This window comes from Rattus norvegicus, chromosome 5 (genome assembly GCF_021556685.1).
Source record: "Rattus norvegicus strain SHRSP/BbbUtx chromosome 5, alternate assembly SHRSP_T2T, whole genome shotgun sequence".
Classification (NCBI taxonomy): domain Eukaryota; kingdom Metazoa; phylum Chordata; class Mammalia; order Rodentia; family Muridae; genus Rattus; species Rattus norvegicus.
In genome coordinates, this window is record NC_141538.1 from 129,576,596 (window position 1) to 129,603,052 (window position 26,457).

Sequence of the window (26,457 nt, forward strand, 5' to 3'; positions counted from 1 at the left end):
TTTTATTTAAGTCATATGCATATGGGCTTCGTGCTCATGAGTCTAGGGAATTCATCATTTATATTTTTCCTTATGGTGAATATATCACTAAAATTTAAATATGTGAGTGCCGTTTTTAAACCAGGTCTATCCACAAAGGAGTTGAGATGAGATAGCTCATTAAAAATAACCATAGTGTGGGAATAAAAAAAAATAAGTGAGAAAGTTTTAGTAAGGGTAGGAGGACAACAAGAGAAAACCAGAGTCAGATAGATATGTATATCACGAGTTCTTGGGCACCGGAATCAGCAAGAGGTAGGCCAAATATTGTCTTTGGGCTTCCTAGCAACCACTACAAAGAGCAAAGCGCAATCTGTAGTGTGGTTCAGCGTGTCCTTACTGTAAAAACAGGCCTATTATTCCAGGAAGCTCTGCTCTTCGTTGGCAGCTGTAGAACAGGCTCTGTGCAGAACATGGCCAGAAAATAGCATGCATTCTCTCAGAGACTGCCGAACACAATAGGCCTCTCCGTGCCATTTTTCCCATGTAAATGGATGCCTCTCACAAAAAACACAATTCACAACAAAAGTCAGCATATGAAAAGGCAAAACCATGCAGCTGGTTTGCAGCTCAGTGCTGCTAGGACTCTTCCCAAGGGGCAGGCATTTTGACCCCTGTGTTCCCTTGAGGCCCAGATGACCAGGCATGTCTCGGTACAGAAAGTTTACAGTCTTCTCTAGAGACTAGATGGGCCTTTGGGTGGTTTTCCTATAAATTTCTCACTCTAAGTGTTGTTGTTGTTGTTGTTGAGGAATAGAGTTTAAAGATAGGCTCTGACAGTTTTAGAGCATAGATGTTGGGGTTTGTAGCTGGGTAAACTCTGTGATACGCAAGTGGGACTTGTGTGTTGTATTTGTATTGTGCATGCGTGTGTGCTATGTGTGCTTCTGTGTGTGCTTGTGCATATATGTGCATTCATGTGTGCGGGTGTAAAATAGTCTGAACCAGAGAAGAGTAAACCCTAAGTGCTCAGTAGGAGCATTGGCTCATCTGGGGTCTTGTTGTCCCTCTAGCAAAGAAGATCTCCTGTGCAGAAAGTTTAACTTTGTTCACAGAACAATTAGGTGTTGAAGCCCACGCTTGGGCGCCTTCTGGTCATCCCTTTGTGCTTCTGAACTACAGTCCCTTACGAGCTGATAAGAGTGAGAATAAGGAGGCATGAAGATAGCCTTGGTGAATTACACAGAGCAAGGTAACCCTTCTCTATGCTACACAAGCCCAAGTCTGCCCCACTGTTTACCTGAGGATGTCTGTTTACCTATTCGTCTCTTTTCCTGGTCCTTGAGGACAGGAAATGGGTATGGTTTGTTTCTTACTGAGGATCTAGCTTAGGGTAAATATTCCTATAATCCATTTATTCATCAAAAAGTATGTATTGAGAGTCAGTGAGATGCACAGCAGGTAAAGGCTCTGCCATCAACCCTGACGACTGGAGTGGAGGCCTCCAGCAAACACATACCACACACACACACACATACACACACACTCACACACATACATACATACACACACATACACACACACTCACACACACACACACCACACACCATACCACACATACACCATACCACACACACACACACACACCACACCACACACACATACCACACACACACACACCACACACCACACCACACACACACATACCACACACACACACCACACACCACACCACACACACATACCACACACACACATACCACACACACACTCAAACCCTCCACACACACACCACACACACACCATATACACACATACCACACATACACCACACACACACACACCACACATACACCACACACACATACACACACAACACACAACACACATACACACACACCATACACACACACACACAACACACATCATACACACACACAACACACACATCACACATACACAATACTACACACACATCACACATACACACATACTACACACACATCACACATACACACACCACACACACATATACCACACATACACACCACACACACACACCACACACATCACACATACACACACACCACACACATCACACACACACACCACACACACATATACCACACACACACACCACACACACACCACACACACACACCACACACACACACCACACACACACACCACACACACACACCACACACACCACACACACACATACCACACCACACACACACACACACATACCATACCACACACACACACACACACACACACACACACACACACACACACACACCACAAATATTTTTAAAAGAATAATATATGTTGAGCATGTACTCTGAGCCATGTTCTGCCCTGGCACTGAGGCTATAATTCATGGGAGCACATGTGATTTCTACTGTCAGAGAACTAACAAGGACAGAAGTAGTAAGCAAATAATTATACAGATAAATAAAAATTTCATGTGTGCATGAATTGGACAATATATGAATTGTGCCCCAATGGAGCTATTATATATGATTAATTTTGATTAATAATCTGATTGTAACAACAAATAAAATTAATTTTATTTTAAAAATAGAACTTTTAGAATAGCTTTTGAAATTAATTTTTTTACTATAATTACATCTTCCCTTTTCCTTACCTTCTCCTAGCTCTTCTCATGTACCCTCCTGCTCTCTCTGAAATGCATATATATGTAAATATATCCTCAAACATATAAATACGAGCTGCTGTCCATATACTGTGACTTGTAGGTGTGTCTTTAGGGGTGGTCACTTGATATTAAATAACTGATTGCTGTGCTCGTCTCTGGCGAAGACTATTTCCCCTTCCCTTAGTTGCCTGTAGATCTTGGTCTAGAGTTGAGGCCCTTTGAACTTATTAAATCAAAGGAAAGTTTTCTAAGACACTCGAAACAAAGCCTGGCGAATTCCCTGGGATCTTAAACCCAGTCTCTCTATAGCTATCCCCAAAGAGAAATGTCAGAATGGCTCAGGATGGGGCAGGCATCGTTTGTTAGTTGTCTAAATAGTCTACTTTGGAAGAGGACACTTAAGTAGAGAGGTCTGGATCCTTATCAAGCAGGTCGCTGCTTTCCTGACCCTGAGGCATGGACCATCCTTGGGGCTCATTGTAGAGCAGTTGATTGACATCCTTTGCCCAGCTATATTCTCTCTCTCTCTCTCTCTCTCTCTCTCTCTCTCTCTCTCTCTCTCTCTCTCTCTCGGGAGCTCACCTAGTTTAAGGATTAAATGCTAAGCTTTGGTATACACCCAAGGGGAGAAGTGTCTTTTGTAGGAGTTGAGGGTCTATGAATCTGGGGCTTCTCTGGTCTGAGTCTCCACATGGCATCTGGCTGTAAGAGGATGCTTGGGAGGATGCCTGAGGGTGTGTGGCATCCTGAGTCTGGTCCAGAGCTGGACTTCCCAGATTGTAATTCAGTGGTCTGCTGGCCAGTAGTAGCACGGCCCTCTGTCCTGTGGGGCTTCTTTTCTCCTATCTCAGCCCACTCAGCCAAGACTAAGGTCAGCAACCAAGGTGTTTGTGGCCTCTGTACTCTCCAAGCTCCTAGGACTTGGATGAGGTTTCAGAAACACCAAAGAAAGCAGATCTTTAGGAGTACAGAGAATTCTTCCCCTACCCAGGAAGTATAACATCATAGGGTGTTTGACTCCGTGTGCCCCTCAGAAGAGGGCTTCTCGGTTCCTTTCTTGTTCCTGGTTTAGGATGATGTTTGACAGAACTAAGGGAGGTAGATATGCCTACAGAGGAGTGAGAGTTTTGTGTCGGGCTGTGCTTGCTTGCTTGTTTTTGTTTTAAGACAGGGTCTCCTAAGTCCCAAGGTCTTGAACTTGCTAAAGAGCCAGGGATCCTACCTCTACTCTCCAAGTGCTAGGACTACAGGCATGCGCCACGCTTCCCGGTTTTATTCAGTGCTGGGACTGATCCAGGAGCTCAAGCATGCTAGACATGCACATTACCAACCTAGGCTCCATCTCCAGCCCCAGGACAATAAAACCTTCCTAAGCCACATCGGCAATGGTGACAGGTGCGGTATTCAAATTTAGCCTTTGGCTCAAACTCTCATTTAACTTTTCCAGTGACTTTTAATAAGTGGTTACATCATGATTAAAGACCCTATCATATACCCCTTTACTATCTGGGGAGAAGGACAGAGGAGAAATGGGCAGAGCCAGGTCAGATCTTCCCAGGGAATGTATCTTCTGCTCTATAGGCATCCCCGGCTGAGACCTATGACACAAAGGTACCACTCACACACAGAGACATCACCCTCTTGCGGTCATTGCCTTCTCCCAGAGGTGAAAGTTCAGATCGTTCTGCCTGGTTCTAGTTTGGGAAGCAGTGGTCAAAGCAGGGAAATTTTGTAGTTCTTGATTTTAGTCTTGATGTTTTCAACCATGGTGCTGACTCTTAAAGACTGCCCTGGAGCAGCGCTCATTTAGTGTGACCCTTAGCAAAGACTGGGACCCAAACTCATAATGCTCTTATCACACTCTACCACAGTGTCTCCCCAAAGCCTGCCATAATGTCTCTTCATGTTTGCACCATTGGTTGGAGCACTCATGAGATTTCTTTAGTTCGTGGTTATGCACAACTTGAGTCAGCTTTCGGGAGAAAGGTCCATTTCTCAATGACTTTTCAAGTCAGCTGTTGGTTGTTACTGTGTTCCTCCTGGAATCTTCTGGGACCCAGTCCAAGATGGGTAAAAAAGCTTCTTAAAGTGTCCGTCAGGGGGTTGGGGATTTAGCTCAGTGGTAGAGCGCTTGCCTAGGAAGCGCAAGGCCCTGGGTTCGGTCCCCAGCTCCGAAAAAAAAGAACCAAAAAAAAAAAAAAAAAAAAGTGTCCGTCAGGACTTGGATCATGTGACTTCTACCCATTTCCATCTGATGAAGCAAGTCACATGATCAAGCCCAGTGTTGGAGAAACTGGAGGTATACTCCTCCCACAACGAGACACTGCAAGCCAGTTGGCAATGGACAGAGATGGAAAATTGCTTGTAGAAATGGCTGTAGAATTCTCTCCTACAACTTCTGATGCTCTTGCCCATAAGTGCTTGATGGGTCCTGAGCACAGAATCAAATGGGCTTCCTGCTCTAAGATGACCCAAGAAACAAAACCATAGAAAGGAAATGTCAGCATCTTTGACAAGTTTAACTTCCCTGCGTCCCCCTCTGGGGAGGGAGGACTAATGTGTTTCCTCTGAATGTGGTGTCTGGTTGAGCCCAGCTACAGGGCAGAAGTTTGGGCATCTCACCCTTTCTTTTAGCAGGCTACATCAGCAGGGTCTGCGCCTCCTGATTTTTGCTCCTACGGCCTCAATTCATTTGCTTCTAGTAATTTTATAACTATTCTCAACTATTGATGTGTGCTCTATGTTACCTCCCTTCTGCTATTCTCAATTCCGTCACCATCCTCACAGCCAACAGCTTCCTATTTGACTGTGAAGAACCATTCCCATGTTCTTGGTTGGAAATCTAACTGAAAGAATTCTGCCGAGTGTCATGGGATTGCAGGGGAGAGGAACGTTGTATGTTCTGAGCAGTGAAATAGGATAGGGAAGAGAGAGAGAAGACTGTGTGGGTTCAGAAATTCTTCAGAATAATGAAGATGATCAGGAGTGGGAGCGAGAGATGCATCGGGAGCAGAGGCCCGGATGGGAGAGCATTGATGTCTCAGCGGCATGGTAAGAGGAAGAAGAGGAAGCTAAAGCAGCAAAAGGATCCATGCCATTCCGGGTTGCTGTGGTTGCTTGGATGTTCACCTTGGCTGAAAGACTTGTCCTCTGGTGGTAGTGTTGGGAAATGGCAGAACTGTTATGAAGTACACATGTGGGAAGAATTGGGCCATTGGGTTAGGGTTGTGCTCTAAAACAGTGGTAACTTTTTATTTTAGATAGCCAGTCTGGCCACAAATTTGCTCTTTGCTATGTAGCCAAGGCTGGCCCTGAACTCCTGGTCTTCCTCCCTCCATCTCTTAAGTGCTGGGAATTACAGGTGTTGACCACTATGCTTGTATTGAAAAGGTTGATATAAAAGTAGTAAACCTGTTCCTTCCCAGTTCTCTACTTCCTGATCTGCAGAGGCTATGAAATAATGCAGTTAAAGCTAAAGGGCGGCCATTACCACAGAGCCTAGAGTGTGCTCTTCAAACTTCAAATCTTTTGAATCAGGAACCCACACAAATCGTTTTCTTCACAAGTAGTTTGAATCAGGTGTTAACACAGTGATAAAAAGTAAAAAAAAAAAAAAAAATACAGCCTTGGGTGTTAAGCCTGTGAGGCTGATATGAAATTGCTCAGACCTCTTTTAGTTCCAGTGACACAAATCCAAGACAAAACAGTTCAAGTTTCATGTAAGAGTGTAGCTGAAATAAAAGAAGAGAAGATTAACAGACCAGGGGATACAGCTCAGTGATACAGTGCCTGTCTAGCGTGAGGCCTCAAGTTCAGTTTTCAATACCACGAAATCAAAACAAAACAGGCAAATATGCGTCTAACTTTAGTGTCTAGTGCTTGCTATCCCAGAGCTTGGGAGACTGCACCAAGAGGATTGCAAGTTGGGGGCTAGCCTGAGCTACGTTAATAAGCCATGGTGTTGGGTAATTGTTCCTATGACAAGTCAAAATACCTGAGAAAGAGAATGAGCCTAGGATAGGAAGGAAATCAGGAAGTCTCTCAGCAAACTGAAGAAGCAAGAGTATATGAGATGAAGGTTGTAAATGATGGGGATGCAGAGGGACAGCTGGGGTGGAGAAGAGAGTTGAACATAATGGTTGTGAAGAAACATTCAGGAGCAGGGTTGTGATATGATGTGAGTTTAGCTGGTTGCGAATTTCCAAATAGAATCTGAGGTCAAGATTAGAAGCAGGTGTGGGTTCGGTCTGTGGATCTCTGATGCTGGCTTTGGCAATCTGGATAAACCTATCATTTTGGAAATGGGAAACATTTCAGACTAAGTTGAGAACTGGACTTCATTTAAGACAGCAGAAATTCCATTGTTCTGAAGCCAATTAGAGGGAGGAAAGGACCAGGGTTGACCAGTCTGCTTAATTGGTTGTCACCTTTGCCACACTAGACTCTCAGCTCCTGAAACACTTTATTAATGAACCGGAGGAAAAGGTTACTACCTGGACTTACTGATCAAGAGCCTTCCAGGATTCTGACAGTAATTGAGAGTGCACTGGGAGTTGTTCTGAGCTGACTAGGCACATGAGGTGGTAACTTGAAGTAGAATTCACAGACTTTGGGTACTTTTGAGATAACAGTAAAGACACTGTTAGGCATGACATACCAGGTCTGGTCTCTTGTTCACCATGTCCTACCATGATGGATAAAAAGCTGTCAAGCACCTTTTCGAATACAGAAAGGGTTCTCAGCTCCCTTTCCTGTGTTCCCATGGATTTGTCCTGTCTGCTGTTTCAGACATGCATGTGTACACTCACGGTCCTATGTCTTTGTCGAGCTGACAGCAGCATTGACATCACTGTCTCCAAGGAGTCTAGCTTGGGCCTCAGCCTTGGGTAGGTTCTTCCCTTGTGGCCTCGGCATGCTTTGGCTTCCCACTCTTCCAACACCTACCACCACGAGATCACTATATCCATCTTCTACACAGGATGGGAGCTTGTCAAGTGTAGGACTGTATGTGCCTCACTGCAGTGCTCCTGGGGGACAGCACAGGTCTGTCTGCCTGTGCCATTGCACGCTTGCTGGGCAGAAGTATCATGAGCCCTGCTGGGTGCATCTCACCCTTCACACCTCCAAGGATCCATCCTACCTCTTTCATTCAGCCATCATTCAGGCTGGAGCTCCAACAAATGGCCCAGCCCCTTCTCCATCTCTTCCAGTTAGATGGATTTCCAGCACATATGGTAGCAGGCATTATGGTGGAGGGAAATGGGAGGCCTTTGTCAAAGTCCTGCAGAACGAAAAGTTGGATATATTTTGTTCAGTTCCAACATTAATAGCTTGCTTTACCACTATTTCCCTTACTATGTCTTCCCTCTCCTGCATCCCCCTTTGACCTCTGGTTTCAGAGGTCAAAATTTTGACTAGGAATGTTAATAGCGTGTTTTTCACTGTTCCAAGCGAGGGTAAATCCAGGAGGCATGAGATAGATCCCTGGCTTCTCTCCCACTTCTGAGTCTTGGTTTCCCTTCCCTTAAAGCAGAAGTGATAACCTACTTCCCTCAGAGGGTTGTTTTAGGACTCTGTTTACGAACTGTTAAGAACTGTGCAGATATGCAATGATTGAAACTCTTACTGGTGAGCTCTAAAACTAGGTGTGCTCTCCCCAAGTCCCCAGTACTTAGCAAAAGACTTGGCAAGATGTCAGTGGTCAATAAAAATTTGCTGTGTTGGTTGACCCCAGAGGCTGAAGAGGAAGAGGGGTTCCCCAACAGTTGGGAGACAGTGGAAGGGCTGAAAGTGTGTGGGGACATAGGGGAAGGTGAGTTACGATGCCATTCATCCACGTTGCAGTCACTTCACATGCCTTGAGCACGTCCATACTGCCATGTGAGGCAGAAGACAGAAGCAATTAGGCTACTTGCCCGCGCTGATAGAAATACACTGAAATGTAGGCTGGCTTCCAGGCCTCTTCCCACTGCCCACCTGCAGAATGTGGCACATCCCCAGTCAGCGTTAATTCCTCAGAACGGATTTGTGTGGCCTAGCTTTGACCATGTCTTCTTCATCCACCCTGATGGTGAAAACTCATTTCCTCCTTTACCTGTTAGCCCCTTTCCTAGGCAAGCCAGTCAAAGGACCAAGGAATCTATTCGTGTGATATTCATTAAGGAAGAACGGTATGCTGAAGGGTCTCTGAAGCGGCTGGGTTCCTGAGGCCAGGGGGATAATGAGCCAGCAGCTGTGTCTTTCTTCATCACATGTCTGCAATTAGCAAGAGCTTCTTTGGCTTGCCTTTCTCGGGTCAGGAAATAGGCCACAGGAGAGGCTTTCAGCTGCAGGGGGTTGGCAGAAGGAGTTGGAGCCTTCAAGCTGTGAGGCCAGGGGAAAGGAGCCTCGTTTGTGCCTGGGGTTCACGCTTTGCTGTAGCTGGCAGAGTAGGAAGGAGGAGCTTTGTACAACAATTTACCTATTGTCTCACTTCATCCTCAAACTGTTCTCTGTGGGAGACTGTTGCTATCCCCCCATCCCCGCCCCCGCCGACAAACAAGAAGTCTGAGAGTCAGAGAGGCTAAGTGATTCAGACAAGTATGGTGGCTTGCCCAGATTCAGACTCCACGGCCAGCAGATAGAAAAGCAAGCAGATTTGTAAAGAAAGAAAATGAAAGCTCTGTATAGTGAGTGACACAGGCCTGTGATCACCGCGTACTTGGAAGACGGGGGAAGAGGATCATGAGTTCCAGGCTAGCCTGAGCTATACTGAGACCCTGTCTTAAAAACAAAACAAAACCAAGAAGAGGGGAAAAAAAACCCTCAAGCACAATGGCACACCAGCTTACTCCCCGAGCCACAATGCCAGCACTGGAGATTTGAAGAGTATGTGACTGACTGCCACTCCTTCCCTACCTTCTGTCCCCCGGCCGCCACCTGAACAGAAAGTGAGGTAATGGATTAGCTAAGCGTTTTGGAACATGTGAAGTTCTCTGATTCCATCCACACGTCACTCAGGCAGCACCTGAGGTCCCCCATGTTCCTCCTCAGACACCGGGCTGTGTCCCTCACAGGTCACACTGAAGTAATTCTATAAGGCAGAGAGAAGAGCATTCCCACTTATAAACTAGCAAGTTAATTTGTAAGCAGAACAAAACGATTTGCCCAGAATTGAATAATCACTGGCAGAGTTGAAATCTACCTGGTTTTAAAACGTGTGTGGGCAACCCTTGACCTGTCCTCTGTGTCTCTGTGAGGCACAGCCCTCTGTGCATGGAATTAGACCTCCCTGCTTCATGTCTGAGCTCTGGCTTTATTGATCGCAAGGACTCGGCTGGGGACACAAAACGGTTCCAGCAGAAGAGATGGGGAAGTCTGTATTTATCATCATCTTTTCTCCCTAGGGTTTGACTTCTTTGAAGCCAGTGCCAAGGAGAACATCAGTGTGAGGCAGGCCTTCGAGCGTCTGGTGGACGCCATCTGCGATAAGATGTCTGACTCAATGGACACAGACCCCTCCGTGCTGGGCGCCTCCAAGACCACACGGCTCTCGGACACCCCGCCGCTGCTCCAGCAGAACTGCTCTTGCTAGGCAAGGCCCGCCCTGCTGTTCCCCCCATGTCATGCCCACTTCTCCTCTGCTTCTCTCTGTTACTGTCTGCTCCCCGAACCCCAAGCCAGCTGAGTTCTTTGCCAGCCCCTGTGGTTCTCTGCAGATGGCCCCAGCTACAGATACTAACTGCAGGTTACTGTGTGGGTGAAGACTCCTCTTACAACAGAAAACTCCCTCTTAGGAAGGAGGTTCAACATAGAGACTTGGAAAGAACCTTTTCTGCCCTTAAAATAAAATTCCCTTCATTTACCAAGATACAACTCCCACACGCACTCCTTAGGGGTTGACCAGTGTGTAAAGTGAGGCCCACCTGCACAGCTGATACTATTAAAGAAAATGTCTCAAAGCATAACCTGCTTGTTTCCTCTCAGGCTCCCTGTGGGGTTTCTCTCAACCCAAGCGCAGCTTTGGTTTGCAAAGCCCGGAGCCTGTTACCACGGATGCCCACAGGGCCTGGGTAGTTGCTGTGGTGACAGGACAGTGCTAATCTCTGGAGAGCTCAGATTCTAGTGATGCAGAAGGAGCAGAGGCTGAGTCAGAAACACACTTAAAAGAAAAGGATTATCTTCTGCAAAATGTCAAAGGCTCCTGCCATTTAAAAGACCAGGACCAGAAGGGGGAAAGGCAACACAGACAGGCCCAGGTCTCACCTTTCTAGTCTGTTCTTTGTCTCACAGTGTAGCCTTAGGCCAGCCTCAAATGTGCTATTTAATTTAGGCTGAATTTGAAGCTAATCTCCTGCCTCAGTTTCCCCAGTGCTGGGAATACAGGTGTGTACCATCACACCCGGCTTCTCCAGCTGGTTCTTGACTGTCATAAAATTTGACACTGATTCTTGGGCTCCTGGAATCTGCAGTTTGAAGCTGATGAGTTCATTCCCCAATCTATCTAGTCTAACCCTACCCAGACTTTCCAGTTCTGACAGGTGGCTGTCAGTCCTCTCCACCAAATTTCTGCTGTGACCTGCGTGACTTGCCTACAGTGACTGGCAATGAAGAACCCACAGACACAAGTACAAAAAAGTTGGAGTACGGTAGGCGTGGGCTCTGATGGAGACTATCACCAGCAACCTGAAAATGCAGTTCTGAACAAGGAGGTGGGTTTATTGTACTCAGCCAAATGAGGAGAGAGGTTAGCTGATCTCATTAGAAGGGTCTCTGTAGGGAAGCAGGCTTAGCAGCTATGAGCACACTCTTGTCAACTTCCTTAGTGGACCAGGGAAAGGCTTTGTTATTCCATGGGCCCCAAAGCATTGTGGTCTTTGAGATGGTTGGGTTAGTTCAACAGTTTACATTCACTCTGGACTTCATTAGCTCCCCACAAACTCTTTTAAAGCACACCTTCCATCAGATGGGAGTGGCGGCTCGGGCCTGTAACCCCAGCATATTGAAGGTTGAAGCAGAGGATTGACTGTTCCAGAGCAGCCTGGGCTGCAGATCCCTGTCCAATTTTTATTTAAAAAGCAACCATGTCTCCAGGGCGGGTGCCAGAGCTGTTCATAGCCAAGACCTCTCTTTGCTTCAAACTGAAAATGGACGTGTGGAAATCCCCCATCTTCCCACCCCATTTGAACTAGATCTGCTGCCAGCAGTCTTTCCATCCCTACTCAGGGTCTCCTTGATTTAAGAACAAGAACCATGGCCTACTCTTTCCCAGGGTCAGACCTCCCGGTGAATCCATTTGCCACTCTGCAGAGTGTCTTCCCCCAACTTGCTCATTTCTTCTAACCTGCCAGGTACTCCTCAGCAGCCCAACTGGAAGAGGGGGATCAGGAAGAACTAATCTAAGGGGACATAGTCCTGGGGAGGCGGGGAACGAGGAAAATTGTATTCCCAGGTGTGACACCTCTCTCCTCTTATCCTGGAACTAGCATCTATCAAAGAGATAGATAACTTCTAGTAAATGCCCCTTCATCAAAAAACCTGAGTGGGGAGAGAAAAATTAATCTGAGGCCAGCGTTGGTTAGCTTTTGGTTCTAGCTGCTATGGACACTGGAACATATCTGTATTTTAGTGGGAATACTGACATGGAACCATCTCTGAAGGTCTCTGTTCCTGACCATAGCTTGAGTCCACAGCCTCCTGTGCTAATGTGTTACCTCAGTAGTCAGTGTGTGTTTGAAGGGGGGTGTCCCTCAGCTTTCTGTGATTCAAATGCAGCTCTTTGTACTGGAAAGGCACACCAGCTGACAGCAGGTCCAGTGACCCAATGAAAGGGCCAAATAGAATGAGTTCCATGGACGTGTTGCATTCTTTGATAAACTGTAGAAGAGAGAGTTTAGGTTTGAGATTTAGGACGTCTGCCATTTAACCAGGGTTTTTGTTAGACATTACACTTAGACATTGTTCCCAGCAATTTCCACGTATTAACTCATTTATCTCCCTAACATTTTTTGTGAGGGAGACACTTTAGTCAACCTCACTTGAAGATGTGGAAACAAGGCTCTCTGGTTTGCATAAGGTCACATAATGAGCAAACGGTGGCTTGGGGGCTCAAACGTGGGGAGTGCATCCCTACGTCTGTGCTTTGACCAACATTCTGCACAGCAGTTCTTTTCGATGAACGTGATCCCGACGCTTGGAATCCTGCCAAGGTTGTCAGGACCAAGTCCACCTGAGAAAAGATGTGTGTCTGTATTGTGTTTACAAATTGCTCAGCTACTCGGACTAATCTGAGGTGATGGATATCCAGTGTACAGCAGAGTTAGTTTCTGAGGCAACCAGATCCCATGGGCTTAAGCAAGAAATGCCCATCATCCTTACAGCCATGCGCTGACTTTCAATCAGTGCCTGAACACGTGTCTGGCTCCTAGGCAGTGATCTGAACAGTCTCCATGTTCCAACATGTAACTTGATTGGCATCTTTGACTAAGGGAAAAAACAATCAAATAAATAAACAAACAACAACAACAAAAACAAAACCACTACGGTCCCTTCTCAAGGCTCCCCATATGCCTTATACATTATAAGGCTGCAGAGGGTGTCATGGAAGCTGTTTTCTCTGTGTAATATTCATACCAGAGTCTTCATAATGCCTGAGCGTTTTTAGCGCCTTCAACGGTATTATGTACCCATGAAAAGGCTGAATCTTCTGCTTCAGAAATTACTCAGGAGCCAGTTCAAGGGAGCGGCCAGTTCAAGGGAGCGAGCACCTTTTCACACCCAACAGAGAGTCAAGCGTTTTTTTGCACAAGCTCTTCTACAGGCGACAGACAAACAGGCCTGCTTTCGAGATGCTAATTCCCTAGCCCTGCTCCATGACCTCATTTCTGTTTCATGGAAGGCAGCCACTTCCTGCTGATTGTAGCACAGCGTTCATCAATCACGGTAATAGCACAATTAGCCACCGAGGTAGGAGCTGCATAAAATGTGTTAGTGGTAACTTGTCCCAGATTTTATCTTCCTAAACAAACTAAAGGAAAGAAGGGTTTTGTTTTTTTTTAAGACATCATTGTCCTTTAAGGAGGTGAAAATGGGCCAGAAGTACATAGAATGTCTTTTAAATGCATATGTGTCTGCAAACACAAAGGGATTCATGACTTCTAATTGTTTCATTAGAGTGTAGCATTGTTCATTTGTCCTAGCAGCAGTTAGATACGGTGCACCTTGTAGAGTCAGATCCACCAAATATTAGATACGGAAAGTAGCTCAGAGGGGATCTTGTCCAGTCTCCTATTTCACAGACGAGAAGATTAAGTTTCCTCTAAACACCCTGAGTAATGGAGCCACAGCCAGGTCTTGGATCAGCTCAAAGAAGAAATTCACCTCTTTCAAGTACCTACTAAGGGCCTTGTAATGTTAAACACTGGACAGCTGTCACAGATAAAAACCAGTAGCATCTGCTCATCCGGTAGTTATATGGTGACACTTGGAAGATCTTATCTTGGGACATCATTGTGTCCATTTGTCAGGAAAGGAAATGGACGACGTACCCAAGGCAGCCCCTGGAACCATTTGAATCTGACTACCTCTGTCTGAGTCATACCCTTCACAATTGTCTTCCTCACACTACCCCACATGAAGAACAGAAGGGGCAGGGGTACCAACTAGCTCCCAAGGTATTTTGGTTAAACCCTTGTGCCCCAATTCCATTGTGAATTTAGCTTTAAAGCATGGGAAAAAATAAGCATCCCGCAGGCCTGACTCTCCCACCACTCCTATTGCCTGCCCCTGTTCTTCCTGGGTACTAGGCTTCTTCCCTGGGTACTAGGCTTCTTCCCTGGGTACTAGGCTTCCCGGGTACCTAAGAAATGCTTGTTTGACTTTGCCAAAGGTTTGGAAGAGAGACAAGGAAGTACAGCAAGTTAATGTCCTGGTTGGTACCTATCAATTCCAGATGCCTCATCCCAAGCCTAAACCCGACTTCCTGCCACAGCTGAAGGGTCAAGGAACATCCTGTGGTTTGTTAGTGTAGACAAAAGACTGGGCCATGACAGAGATGCTGCTAAGTTGGTTTTTTTTTTAAAGACTTAAATCTATTACATGAAGTACTCATTAAGCAACTCAATGTTTAATATGTCCCTGGCAAATTAGATACAGTCCTTGCCTTCGTAAAGTATGTAGCTCCCTGGTTAGTCTAGCTACTGTCAAACCATCACTCAAATATAATTATAGGGCTGTAGATCGGTGGGTAGAGTGCTTGCCTCGCATGCATGGAACATGTGATCCCTAGCACGGTATAAACTGAGCATGATGGCATATGACTATAATCTTAGCACTAGGAGGAGAAAGCAGGAGGATTAGAAGGTCAAGCTCATTCTTGGCTACAAAGGCAATGGAAGACCATTCTAAGCTATATTAGATCTTGTCTCAGTGAAAAACCATGTATGTATGTATGCATGTGTGTGAGTGTGTATGTATGTATAGAGGGAGGGAAGGAGGTGTTCAAAATTATTAAGTACTGTGAAGGAAAGGCACGTGATGCTATGGGAACAGGCGATGAGGAAACCTGAATCACCTTTGCAAAGCTGTTTCAGGAAAGATTCTCCAAATTTCTCCACTACCCATGGAGGGCTGCTTTTACACTCCTCAATTCAGTTTTAATCTTTTAGTTATAGCTTTGGTAGATGATCGAATACAAACCTTTTAAACATTGAGAGGGATGAGTACCCAACATGACTGAGAGTTCATTGTTCAGTTGTTGTTTGTTCATTTTTGAGAAACATAACCAATCACTTCAAAACTGACTGGCATCTAGGAATAGTGGCTTACACCTATAATCTCAGCAAGTGCGAGGCTGAGGCAGGAGGATTGCTTCGTAGTGAGTTCTAGGCCAGTTTGAGTTATAGAATGAGACTCTGTCTCAAACAGAAACAACAAAACAAAATCTTAATGGCTTTGGCTGATGCGAGCTCAGTGAAATAGTTAATAGAGTGATATCAAGGTCCTGTGTTTGATCCGCCCGCCAACACACACACACCACACACCCACACCCACACACCCACACACTCACATACACACATATACACACACATATACACACACACACTCACACACACATAAAAAACACACATACACACACATATACACACACACTCACACACACACACACACACTTCATGGCTTAAGAGAACAAACATTTTAATGTCTGTGACAAACTGTGTTAGCTAAAGCTGGGTGTTTTATGATTTATTTTGGGTTGGGGGTCTAGGGTCCCAGTTTAAATGATTATGGCAGTCAGGTAAGGTCTCTCTCCAGGTAGTCTCATCTTCTACAAATCAATCCAGACTTGCCCATCGGTGGGCAGACGCTTTCTGGGTAGCAAGAGATTATATTCTAATGCAGAAATGCCTCTCAAGCCTCTGTCTGCATGCACTGGCTGGTTAATGCCACCACACGGCTAAGCTCTGTCTTAAGAGGTAGAGACAGAGATGTCATCTCCCAATGCAGCCTGCGGGTCATGACCCCTTTGGGGGGAGGGTCAAACCACTCTTTCCTGGAGGTCACATAGAAAATATTTACATTATAACTCTTAAGAGTAGCAAAATTACAGTTATGAAGTAGCAACAAAAATAATTTGATAGTTGAGGGTCAGCACAACATGAGGGACTGTATTAAAGGGTCAAAGCATGAGGAAGGCTGAGAACCCCCTTTGGGAGAAGCTATAAAATAATGCCAGAAAATTTTCAATCTAATACATGGACTTTTTCTAAGTTATCCAGGACTAAGCCTGGAGAATACCCTGGGATCTTAAATTCAGTCTCTCTATAGCTATCCCCAAAGAGAAATGTCAGAATGGCTCAGGATGGGGCAGGCATCGTTTGTTAGTTGTCCAAATAGTCTACTTTGGAAGAGGACACTTAAGTAGAGGGGTCTTGATCCTTATCAAGCAGGTCGCTGCTTTCCTGTCCCTGAGGCATGGACCATCTGTAGGGCTCACTGTAGCAGAGTTGGCATTCCTAATGAGAAACCTGGACAACATTTAATGGGGCTGGCTTGCAGCTCCAGAGGTCCAGTCCATTATCAAGGCAAAACGCATGGCAGTGTCCAGGCAGGCATGGCGCTGGAGAAGGAGCTGAGACTTGTACTTCTTGCTCCGAAGGGAACCAGGAGAAGACTGTCTTCCAGGTAGCTAGGAGGAAGGTCTAAAGGCCCACCCCCACACTTCCTCCAACAAGGCCACACCTATTCCAACAAGGCCTCCTAATAGTGCCACTCCCTGGGCCAAGCATATTCATAGTACCACACTGCTCCTCCAGAGGACCCAAGATCAGTTTCCAACACATGTTGTGCAGCTCAGTATCCTGTAACTTCATTCTCAGGGGATCTGATATCTTCTGGCCTCTGTGAGCAATCACATTTACGTGTGCACACCCCACCTCCCTGACGCATACATATGCATAATTTTAAAAATTAAATAAATCTTTAAAAAAAAACCCAAATGAGTGCAACTAAGGTTTCTATATTACACAAAAAAGCAATCCAGAGACTTCCATTATTAAAGATAGTATATTTTTTAATTGACTCTGTTGCTAGTCTTGAATCTATATGATACAGGACCTCTAATAAATAACTTTCTATAATAGTCAACTTTGGTGTCTCTCAGTTGTTCTGGAAAAATCAGTCTGGCCTTAGGAAGTACAACTGTTCCCTCACCCAAACTACGTGATTCTAGCAAAACCTGTCAGTGGATCATGTGATTAAAGCAAAGCCAATCAGAATGCTTCCCTAAAGTTGTTTTTAAGTTGGTGCTGTTAGCTTTTCTTCCGAGTGGCAAATATGTGAGGATGTACAGTCTAAGACCGTGGTATCCTGCCCTCGACATGCGTAAACTCTAGTCTGTATGAAGAAGGAACAAGCCATGAGAGAGAGCGAGAATGAGAGCGAGAGGGAGAGGGAGAGCGAGAGCGAGAGCGAGAGCGAGAGCGAGAGCGAGAGGGAGAGCGAGAGCGAGAGGGAGAGGGAGAGGGAGAGGGAGAGGGAGAGGGAGAGCGAGAGCGAGAGCGAGAGCGAGAGGGAGAGGGAGAGCGAGAGCGAGAGCGAGAGGGAGAGCGAGAGCGAGAGCGAGAGGGAGAGGGAGAGGGAGAGGGAGAGGGAGAGGGGAAGGGAGAGCGAGAGGGAGAGGGAGAGCGAGAGCGAGAGCGAGAATGAGAGCGAGAGCGAGAGGGAGAAGAGGCAGCAAGAAAGAGAAAGAGGCCTCTTGTCTAGGCTTCTAGATTTGGTCATTATATCATCCTTTGATTGTATCAGACAGCTTCAGAGACCTTCTCTCACCCTCACCCCTACCCCCACCTCAGTATATATATGGGGGTGTGCCTCTATGTCCACACACAGGGAGGCCAGAGATCGATGCCAGGTGTCTTCCTCAATCGCTCTTCTTCTTCTTCTTCTTCTTCTTCTTCTTCTTCTTCTTCTTCTTCTTCTTCTTCTTCTTCTTCTTCTTCTTCTTTCTTCTTTCTTCTTTCTTCTTTCTTCTTTCTTCTTTCTTCTTTCTTCTTTCTTCTTTCTTCTTTCTTCTTTCTTCTTTCTTCTTTCTTCTTTCTTCTTTCTTCTTTCTTCTTTCTTCTTTCTTCTTTCTTTCTTTTCTTCTTTCTTTCTTTTCTTCTTTCTTCTTTCTTTCTTCCTTCTTTCTCCTCCTCCTCCTTCTCCCTCCTCCTCCTCCTCCTCCTCCCCCCTTCTTTCTTTTGAATCTCTCACTGAGCCTAGCTCACCTTTGGTTAGATTAGCTGACCAATGAGCCCCTGCAAGCCCCCATCCTCCAAGGCTCTGGGCTTACAGGTATGCACCACTGTGTCCAGCTTTTACACGCATGCTAAAGATTAAACTCAGGTTTTCATACTTATGGATCAAACACTTTGCCAACTGAGTAATCTCCCCAGCCCTCAGTAATATGCCTTGCCTTAGGCTCTTACTAACTTATGACTAAAAGTATATTGTTTCTTCTCTGGTTCTCAACCCCCTTCCCCATACATCCTCCCAACTTGAAAGTACAAATTTCTAATTTTTCAAACTAGGTTTGGGGGATGGGGGTGGCATTATAGTTTAGTTGGTAGCGTGCTTACCTAGCAGGCACAGAGCCTCTATCCGCAGTACTGCAGGAATTTGTAGTAGTGGCAGAACACCAGCTCTAGGGAGGTGGAGGCAGGAGGATCAAGGTCATCCCCCATTATATGTTGAATCACAAACCAACCTTTGATACATGAGACCCTGTGTCTCAAAAACAAACAAGCAACAAAACAAACCTAGGTCTTTCAAGAAATCTAACAGGTGAGATTCTGATCAAGACTATAATCTGAATAAGAAATATGGCTGCCATCTCTACCACCTGTTCTCTATACCACCACCACTCCTCCGTACCTGTTTCATTCCATCTCACAGACGTCCACCATTGTGAGACTCCACCACTGACCAGAATGGGTATGTAGAGTCTGTCTTGTAGCCTACCTACATTTACCATTTTGAAGTGGCCAAATAGCAAATCCCTAAATAGGAAATCTCAGAGAGGAGACCTGGATAGAAGTGGTAAAAGAGAGCAGAGCAGCCAGTAGGTCCCTGAGGAGTAGGACTGGACTCTAGCAGGTCCCTGAGGAGTAGGACTGGACTCCTGGCACCCTTTGGTTCCTGATGTGTCTTTCCCTAGGTCCAACAATGGATTTGGATAATGATGATAACAGTCTGGGGTACCTTGATTAAGTCACTCCGTATCTCTGGGCTTCAGGAATTTGGACCAGATGGTGTTTGTGGGCCCTCTTGGCACCAATGCACTTTGATTCCATGCCCATTTTTTTTGTAAGAGCTGCAAGTAGAAAAGTGAATCTTGGCAGGATCCTTTCATTATGAAAGCCTTCCTGAGTCTATATTATGGTAAAAACATGTAAAGCTGTGCAGCCTTCTGTCACCCAGTCAGGCTAATGGGTCTGGTTCCTGGGGCTGAGGGACTCAGGCCTGACTGACCTAGGATAGAGGTGCCTCAAGGGCAGCAAAGAAAGAGAAAAGAAATCTTTGTGGCATTGAAATTGGAATACAGACTCCCATGCTTGAGAAGATGCAGCAGGCAGCTGTGTTTAAGAACCAGAAATACATTCCAATTCAAGGAAGACTTAATATATTGAGCAATACGTGTGTGGCACGCAAAGTCCGGAACAATCTTTCTGAGGACAACTAGAAGCCTGAAAACCAAAGAAGTAGATAGTTGCACGTGGCAAATTACCTTTCAATTTCTCTAAACATCAGACCACAGGAATGGGTCCAAGGAGGTGCTGTGGAAGAACAGTTAAGTAGAGAGGGCTAGCAGCCTCACAGATTCAATTCTTGATTTTTTAATCACTAATTTTGTGAGTTTTGGTTACTTCATATGTAAGATGAAAATAATATCCACCTCGCAGGGCTGGCAGAATGATGTCATAGGGTTTCAATGCTATGTAGAGACACCGTGACTGAGGCAACTCTTATAAAGAAAAATATTTAATTTTCCTTACATCTCAAATAGCAAATCTAAATTTAATATCAGAGAGGAGACCCGGCTAGACAATTGAGAGCTAGCTTATAGTTCAAAGATCTAGTCATGTGTCATGGTGGGAAACAATGAGGCACTCGGATAGACACAGTGCTAGAGAGGAGCCGAGGGTTCTACATCCTGATCCAGCAGAAGGAGACTGTTCTACACTGGGTGGAGCCTGAGCCTAGAAGACCACAGTGACACATTTCCTCCTACAAAACCACACAGTCCGATACTGCCACTCCTCAAAAATCACTTAGTGCAGAATGTGGTACACAGGTGCCAGGCGTGTGATGCTGACTATACCATGCTATCCCAGTCAGGCAGTGTGGGGAGATGAATCCAATTTCAAATCGAATGTGGTATCTCCCCAAGGGCACTAAGGACCATAGTCTAGAGAGGGCTGATGAGAGTCCCACATGTGAAGGGAAAATACAGGAAGTAGAGCCTGGAGTAGGAAGTAGAGGCGGGAATTAGATCAGGGTCATGGGAGAAGAATCAATCAGGAAAAGGAAGAGTCAAGGAACATGGCAATAAACAGCTGTTTTGTTTGACATTGTTGGACTCCCTGAAGGGCTGGACTACCACCAGGCACCTGACTGAATGGTACAACAAACATATCCTCTTTCAGGTGGCTGAGATAGCCCAGCAGGTAAAAGCACTTAGCAATGAAAGCCTAATTATCTGAGTTCAATCCCAGGAACCCATGTTTAAAAAAATAAAATTGCATGAGATCCAGTCTTGACAGAACAAAATAAACAGTAATGGCTTACATGGTCTGTAAGGTTGAGGAGGGAGTATTCGCTGTAGAACAAAAACTGAGCAAATTCCTCATAGAACCCATTTCCAATGAGTCCTTCCACCCTCTTCAAGCCACCCTGCAAACTCCCAATACATAGTTTGGCCATAGAAACCAAATTAGAACTGTCAGGGTCAGTACATCTTGGCATTGATTGGCTTCAGAGAAGTATCTTGAAGCTAAAAGTGGAGAGGAGGAGGAGGAGGGAGAGGAGGGGGAAGAGGAAGAAGAGGGAGGGAAGGAAGAAGAGAATGAGGAAGAGGAAGAAGAAAAGGAGGAAGAATAAAAGTCAGCAGAAGCAGCTGAAGGACCCTCTTCCTCCTAGTGAGTTGCCTCATGGAAACTTGATACATGTTCTAGAGGTGAGCAGTGCCGTGAACTGTTGTGAAGGAGCAGACAGGAGACTCCATAGTGGCTACAGTTAGACTAAATCAATCTCTCTCTCTCTCTCTCTCTCTCTCTCTCTCTCTCTCTCTCTCACACACACACACACACACACACACACACACACACACACACACACACACACACACAAGTGCCTGGAACACTTTGTTACCCTGATGGTCGTTGACACCACCTTGTGGAGGCTTTTTGAGCCCAGTACTCAGATGAGGAAAACCGAGGTCTGTATCCATGAAACAACCTACTCAAAACTGATGGAAGGTAGTAAATTGCTTGAGTGGTTTCAGAACAAGCTGGAGTCTCCCCCATACAAGTAGGTAGCCCTGCCCTAAACTCTGCCTATTGGATGAGCCGGAGATGACAGGCATCATATCATATCATGTATGCTTTACATCTTGCTTCCTCTGTGCTCATGGGAAAAATTCCACCATCCTAGAAATTAAATCCCCAGGCAGAAGTGAGCCACAGAGGTTTCCTCATATCACAGAACTGGGGGCCACACTGGTCACAGAGAGATGTCTCCTCACCTAGAACATGTCATCTTCAATTCCCCTGATTTTCACTGTTAATTTATTCAGCTAGGGACCAGGCTGGTCTCGTGCTGGCTTAGAAGATGCACCACAACAGGCTGAACAGAATTCCTCAGGAGGAGCAATTAGCAAAAACTGGAGTCGTTCCTGTATAGAAACAAGCAGAGAAAGGAATATTAGCCCTCACGTCTCTCTGCCTCAGACGCTAGCTAAGCAGATGTTTGCTGCTTTTCAAATTCTGCACTCTGTGCCGGCCCTGCCCCTTGCCTTGGTGACACAGTAGAGCTGGCCCTGGATGTGGGGGCTGAAGGTGAGCTGTGCCCAGGACGTGTGCATAGGAGAGCTGGCCCTGCCTCTTGCCTGCTGGGTGGTAGTGCAGACAAGGGAGAGATACCCTGCTCCTTTCCCTCTTTCCTCACCTGCTCTAAGGCAGATGAGAGAGCTAGGCTCAGAACTAAAAGAGTGGGGGAACTGGCCATGTCCCTCATTGACTGTAGCACTTGGGAGAGCAGACCGTGCACCTCATCCGGGCAGCAGGGAAGAGCTGTGGGGGTTGTGGGTGAGCCAGCCCCAAGGGCATGAGAGCTGGTGGACTGACCATCTCTGTTATCTCTCAGACCCAAATCCAGGGCTCCATTGGCCCACTTCAACATCTACTCCATTGATGAACTCCTAGAGTGCATAAATGAGCAGGTTCTACAGGATCTCTATGACACAGGGCAACAGGATATCTGAGAGGGATCCCTATGAGGTTCCAGTATTGATAGAGTAGCAGAAACCAGAGGCCTTAAGCCAGACCAACAAGTCATTGCCACGGACATTTACAAGCAAAGAAGCATGGACAAAAGAGAATACTATAGCTTCCACAATGAGACTTTTTTTCTTTTAGGGGAGGTTCAAGGGGGTATTGATGAGTTAAGTGGGATCAGGGTACATGATGTGAAATTCACAAAGAACCAATTAAAAGTTTTTAAAAATCTTTTTAAAAAGTTCTGTGTTCGGGGTTGGGGATTTAGCTCAGTGGTAGCGCGCTTGCCTAGCAAGCACAAGGCCCTGGGTTTGGTCCCCAGCTCCAGGAAAAAAAAAAAAAATTCTGTGTTCTACGTACTGTCACCTCTCTTCAGTGACTGTGAAATGTGTAATCTCACACTGTATTCTCAGTACAAATATAAACAGGTGATAGACATACAGTGCCACACACAGTATGAAAGCAGAGGCTTCCATTTCTAAATGTCTGTGGATGGTACCTCTGTCTGTTTGTCCGGCAGACGATGGATCAGCAGTTAAGAGTCACTCACTTGCTCCTCTGGCAGAGCATCCCAGTTTGGTTCCCAGCACCCTAGTTGGACAGCTCACAACCACATGAAACTCTAGCTCTAGGAGATGTGATGCCCACTGCTGGCTTCAGAGAGTACCCACATACAAGTGCACATACATTCTAGAAGACAGACAGACAGACAGACAGACACACACACACACACAAATAAATAAATCTCTAAAAGAAGTTTGGAAGGAGACTCTTGCTTTCTTCAGATACCTTAAAGGGGATTATAGATACAGGCTCAGTACAGTGCAACACAAGAAGATCTTGATGGACTCAGAAAGGGGCAGTGGTGGTCAGGATACAATACTAGGAAAGGTTTCATGCTGCAAGTGCACTTGGAGAGCCGGCCAGGATGCTGCTCACAGCCAGTGCTGAGGAGAGCAGAGGAGGTAGAGAGTAAGGATCCATATCTGCCTCCAGCATCCTAGATCAGTATTAACTCCCACAGAGGGGACCCTGAGCAGGAAAAGTGGTGAAGCTCACAGGAAAGTGAAGCAAAACCACAGAACTGGTCACTTCAGAAAAATGTGGAAGGTGCTTTCTCCTTACCCATTAGCCACCTGCTTCTCATTCCGATCTCCAATGGTGTGATGGGGAGTTTCCTTAGCCTAATTAATGCTTCCTCACTAAGTAGACCTCGGTCGCCCAGATGGACATGGGGGCTCTAGAAGGATTGAGTACAGGCAATGGACGCACTGGATATTGTAGTCAGTAGCAATTCTTTCAATTAGGGCCCGGAGAGATGCCTCAGTGATAAACTACATGCCCCAAACTGGATGACCTCAGCTCAATCCTTGGAACCCACAAGGTAGAAGAGACCTGACTCCCAAAAGTTGCCCTTTGACCTCTATATGTGCTCTGTGGCATGTGTGCCCACAAACATATGTATACTTTTTTATTTTAAAAAGATAACTTAAAAAGCTGGGTGTGGTGGTGCACACTTTTAATCCCAGCACTTGGGAGGCAAATTCTGTGAGTTAGAGGCCAGCCTTGTATACAGAACAAGTTCCAGGACAGCCAAGGGTACACAAAGTAACCCTGTCTCAAAAGGCCAAAAATAAAATAAAAATAAAAAGACAATTTTTAATTACAAGAGATGTAAACCCATGCTTACCAATCACAACAGACGGAGAATCAGTCAGTTCATGGACAGTTTAGCAGGCATATCTATCTGGCATTGCGCATAGCTGGAACCAAGCGATTAAGTTGTAACAATTATCTGTGTCTCGGCTCCGCTCTCGTCTGGCATAGCTTTCTTGTCTATTGCTCCAGACGCACCCCACCAATATAGCCATCTGCACAGAGACAAAGGGCCTCTGCTTCACAGTTCGAGCGAAAGTTATAGATCATGGGGTAGGATAGAATCAATAGACTAGGATGACTAGTCTAGGATCGATCACCATGCTGAAGGATGAGCTGTTCTGACTGGAATAGGGTTTAGTTGCATCCAAACAGGATGAACTTCAAACACGAGAGGAGTGGCTGGCACAGAGGAACCAGGGCGTGGGTTCCAGAAGAGAAGGGAACAGGTGTTAGACAGGAAAAAAAAATCAGTTGGTTCTAGGAGTTACAGAATCAGATCATTCCACAAACTACAGCCAAAAACTAGACGGAGAACAGGAATGGGTTTTGATTCTCCCACACTGCATGTAAGACTGGAAGGAGATATGGAGGGAAGGTTGACTAAAGCAGCCACCTGAGTGCAGAGCAGGCAGAGCAAGCAGAGCAGGCAAGGGTAGGTACATATGGCTGAATAGATGAGATCCTGTCAAGAAGGTGGGAGAGGGCTGGACGGAAATCTAGCCTCGGCTGTAGGCACAAACCTTATGTTCTGGTGGGTGACTGCTGCTCTAGGACAATGGATATTTGTATAATTCACACATAGGTGTTCTCAGGTCAGTAAGCCATGAGCAGAGGGGCAGTATCCATCCAGAGGGGATGTCCCCAGTTTGCAGAAAGGTGCTCTCATGCAAAAGTATATCCCTCACTGTGCAGAAAAATAAAGTGTGCTATCTTAGAAATTAGTAAGTCCTAATTCCTGGGACTGGAGAGTGCGGCCTTATTTGGAAAGAAGTTATTTGTGGATATATAATCACCAAGTTAGGTGACTTAGGTGTTTATCAGAGTAAGTAAAAAGATTCTTCATGTACAAGGACACAGAACAAGGGAGATGGCGTATGATGATGGAGGCAGAGACTGGAGTGATGGAAAAGCAAACTAAGGAATGCAAAGCAGGGCTGCCAATGCCAGAAGCTTGGAGATGTGCATGAGAGAAAACACTCCCCAGCCCCACCCCACCACAAGCCTTTGGTGGAGACAACCTTGTGGATATCTTGATCCTAGCCTCAGTCTACAGAACAGAAAAGGCCCTTTGTGTGCAGAAGACGAAGAGTGTTGGGCTTGGAGAGAATGTAGCCTAGTTGGTAGAGTGCTTGCCTAGCATGTAAAGAGCCCTGGGTTCAATCCCCAGCACCTCATAGGATGGGTATGGTGATGCATACGTTTAATCCTAACACTTGTAAGGGAGGGAAAGGGGATCAGAAATTCAAGAGCATCCTTGGCTGTGTAGCCAGGTTATTCCACAGAATATACTTAAAGCCTGGACAGAGACGCACAGGAATGGGTCGTTCCCCAGGGATCAGTTTGAGAAACAGGGGAGGAAGGAAGGAAGGGAGGAAGGGAGGAAGGGAGGGAGGGAGGAAGGGAGGAAGGGAGGGAGGGAGGAAGGGAGGGAGGGAGGAAGGGAGGAAGGGAGGAAGGGAGGAAGGGAGGAAGGGAGGAAGGGAGGAAGGGAGGAAGGGAGGAAGGGAGGAAGGGAGGAAGGGAGGAAGGGAGGGAGGGAGGAAGGGAGGGAGGGAGGGAGAATATTATTTAAATAATAGTAGTAGAAAGACTGAGGACTGCCGGTGAACAGGGGAGGGACAATCTCTTGTTGATCAGGATAAACAGGATAAACTGAAGGTCCGAACGTCAGCATATGTTGTCCTTTGTACCCCTTTGTCCCTCTAGCTCACAGCCAAAGAACTTGCTGTTCTAGATTGCAATTGCCGGGTTACTGTGGATTTTCTAATGATGCAGAACACATTTCCTGCAAGGTACACTCTTTTCCTCCTGTAATAAACCAAACAAGCAGTAGACAAATGTGCCTAAGGGTCTGGGGGCCCCATGAACAAAGGAAATGAGGATCTGATAGCTCTACTAAAATATTGAGTGACATTAAAATGTGTCAAG

General features: G+C 45.9%; 1 protein-coding gene across 2 annotated transcripts in view; it reads left to right on the top strand.

The window, feature by feature from the left end:
* Positions 1 to 10,584, top strand: part of Rab3b (RAB3B, member RAS oncogene family) — a 67,049-nt gene extending 56,465 nt beyond the window's left edge. For both annotated transcript variants that reach the window (NM_031091.2, XM_087551329.1), the window contains 1 exon segment: positions 10,027 to 10,584. In NM_031091.2, the coding sequence (NP_112353.1) occupies positions 10,027 to 10,214 (188 nt within the window). In that variant the 3' untranslated portion in view covers positions 10,215 to 10,584.
* Positions 10,585 to 26,457: the final 15,873 nt, after the last annotated feature.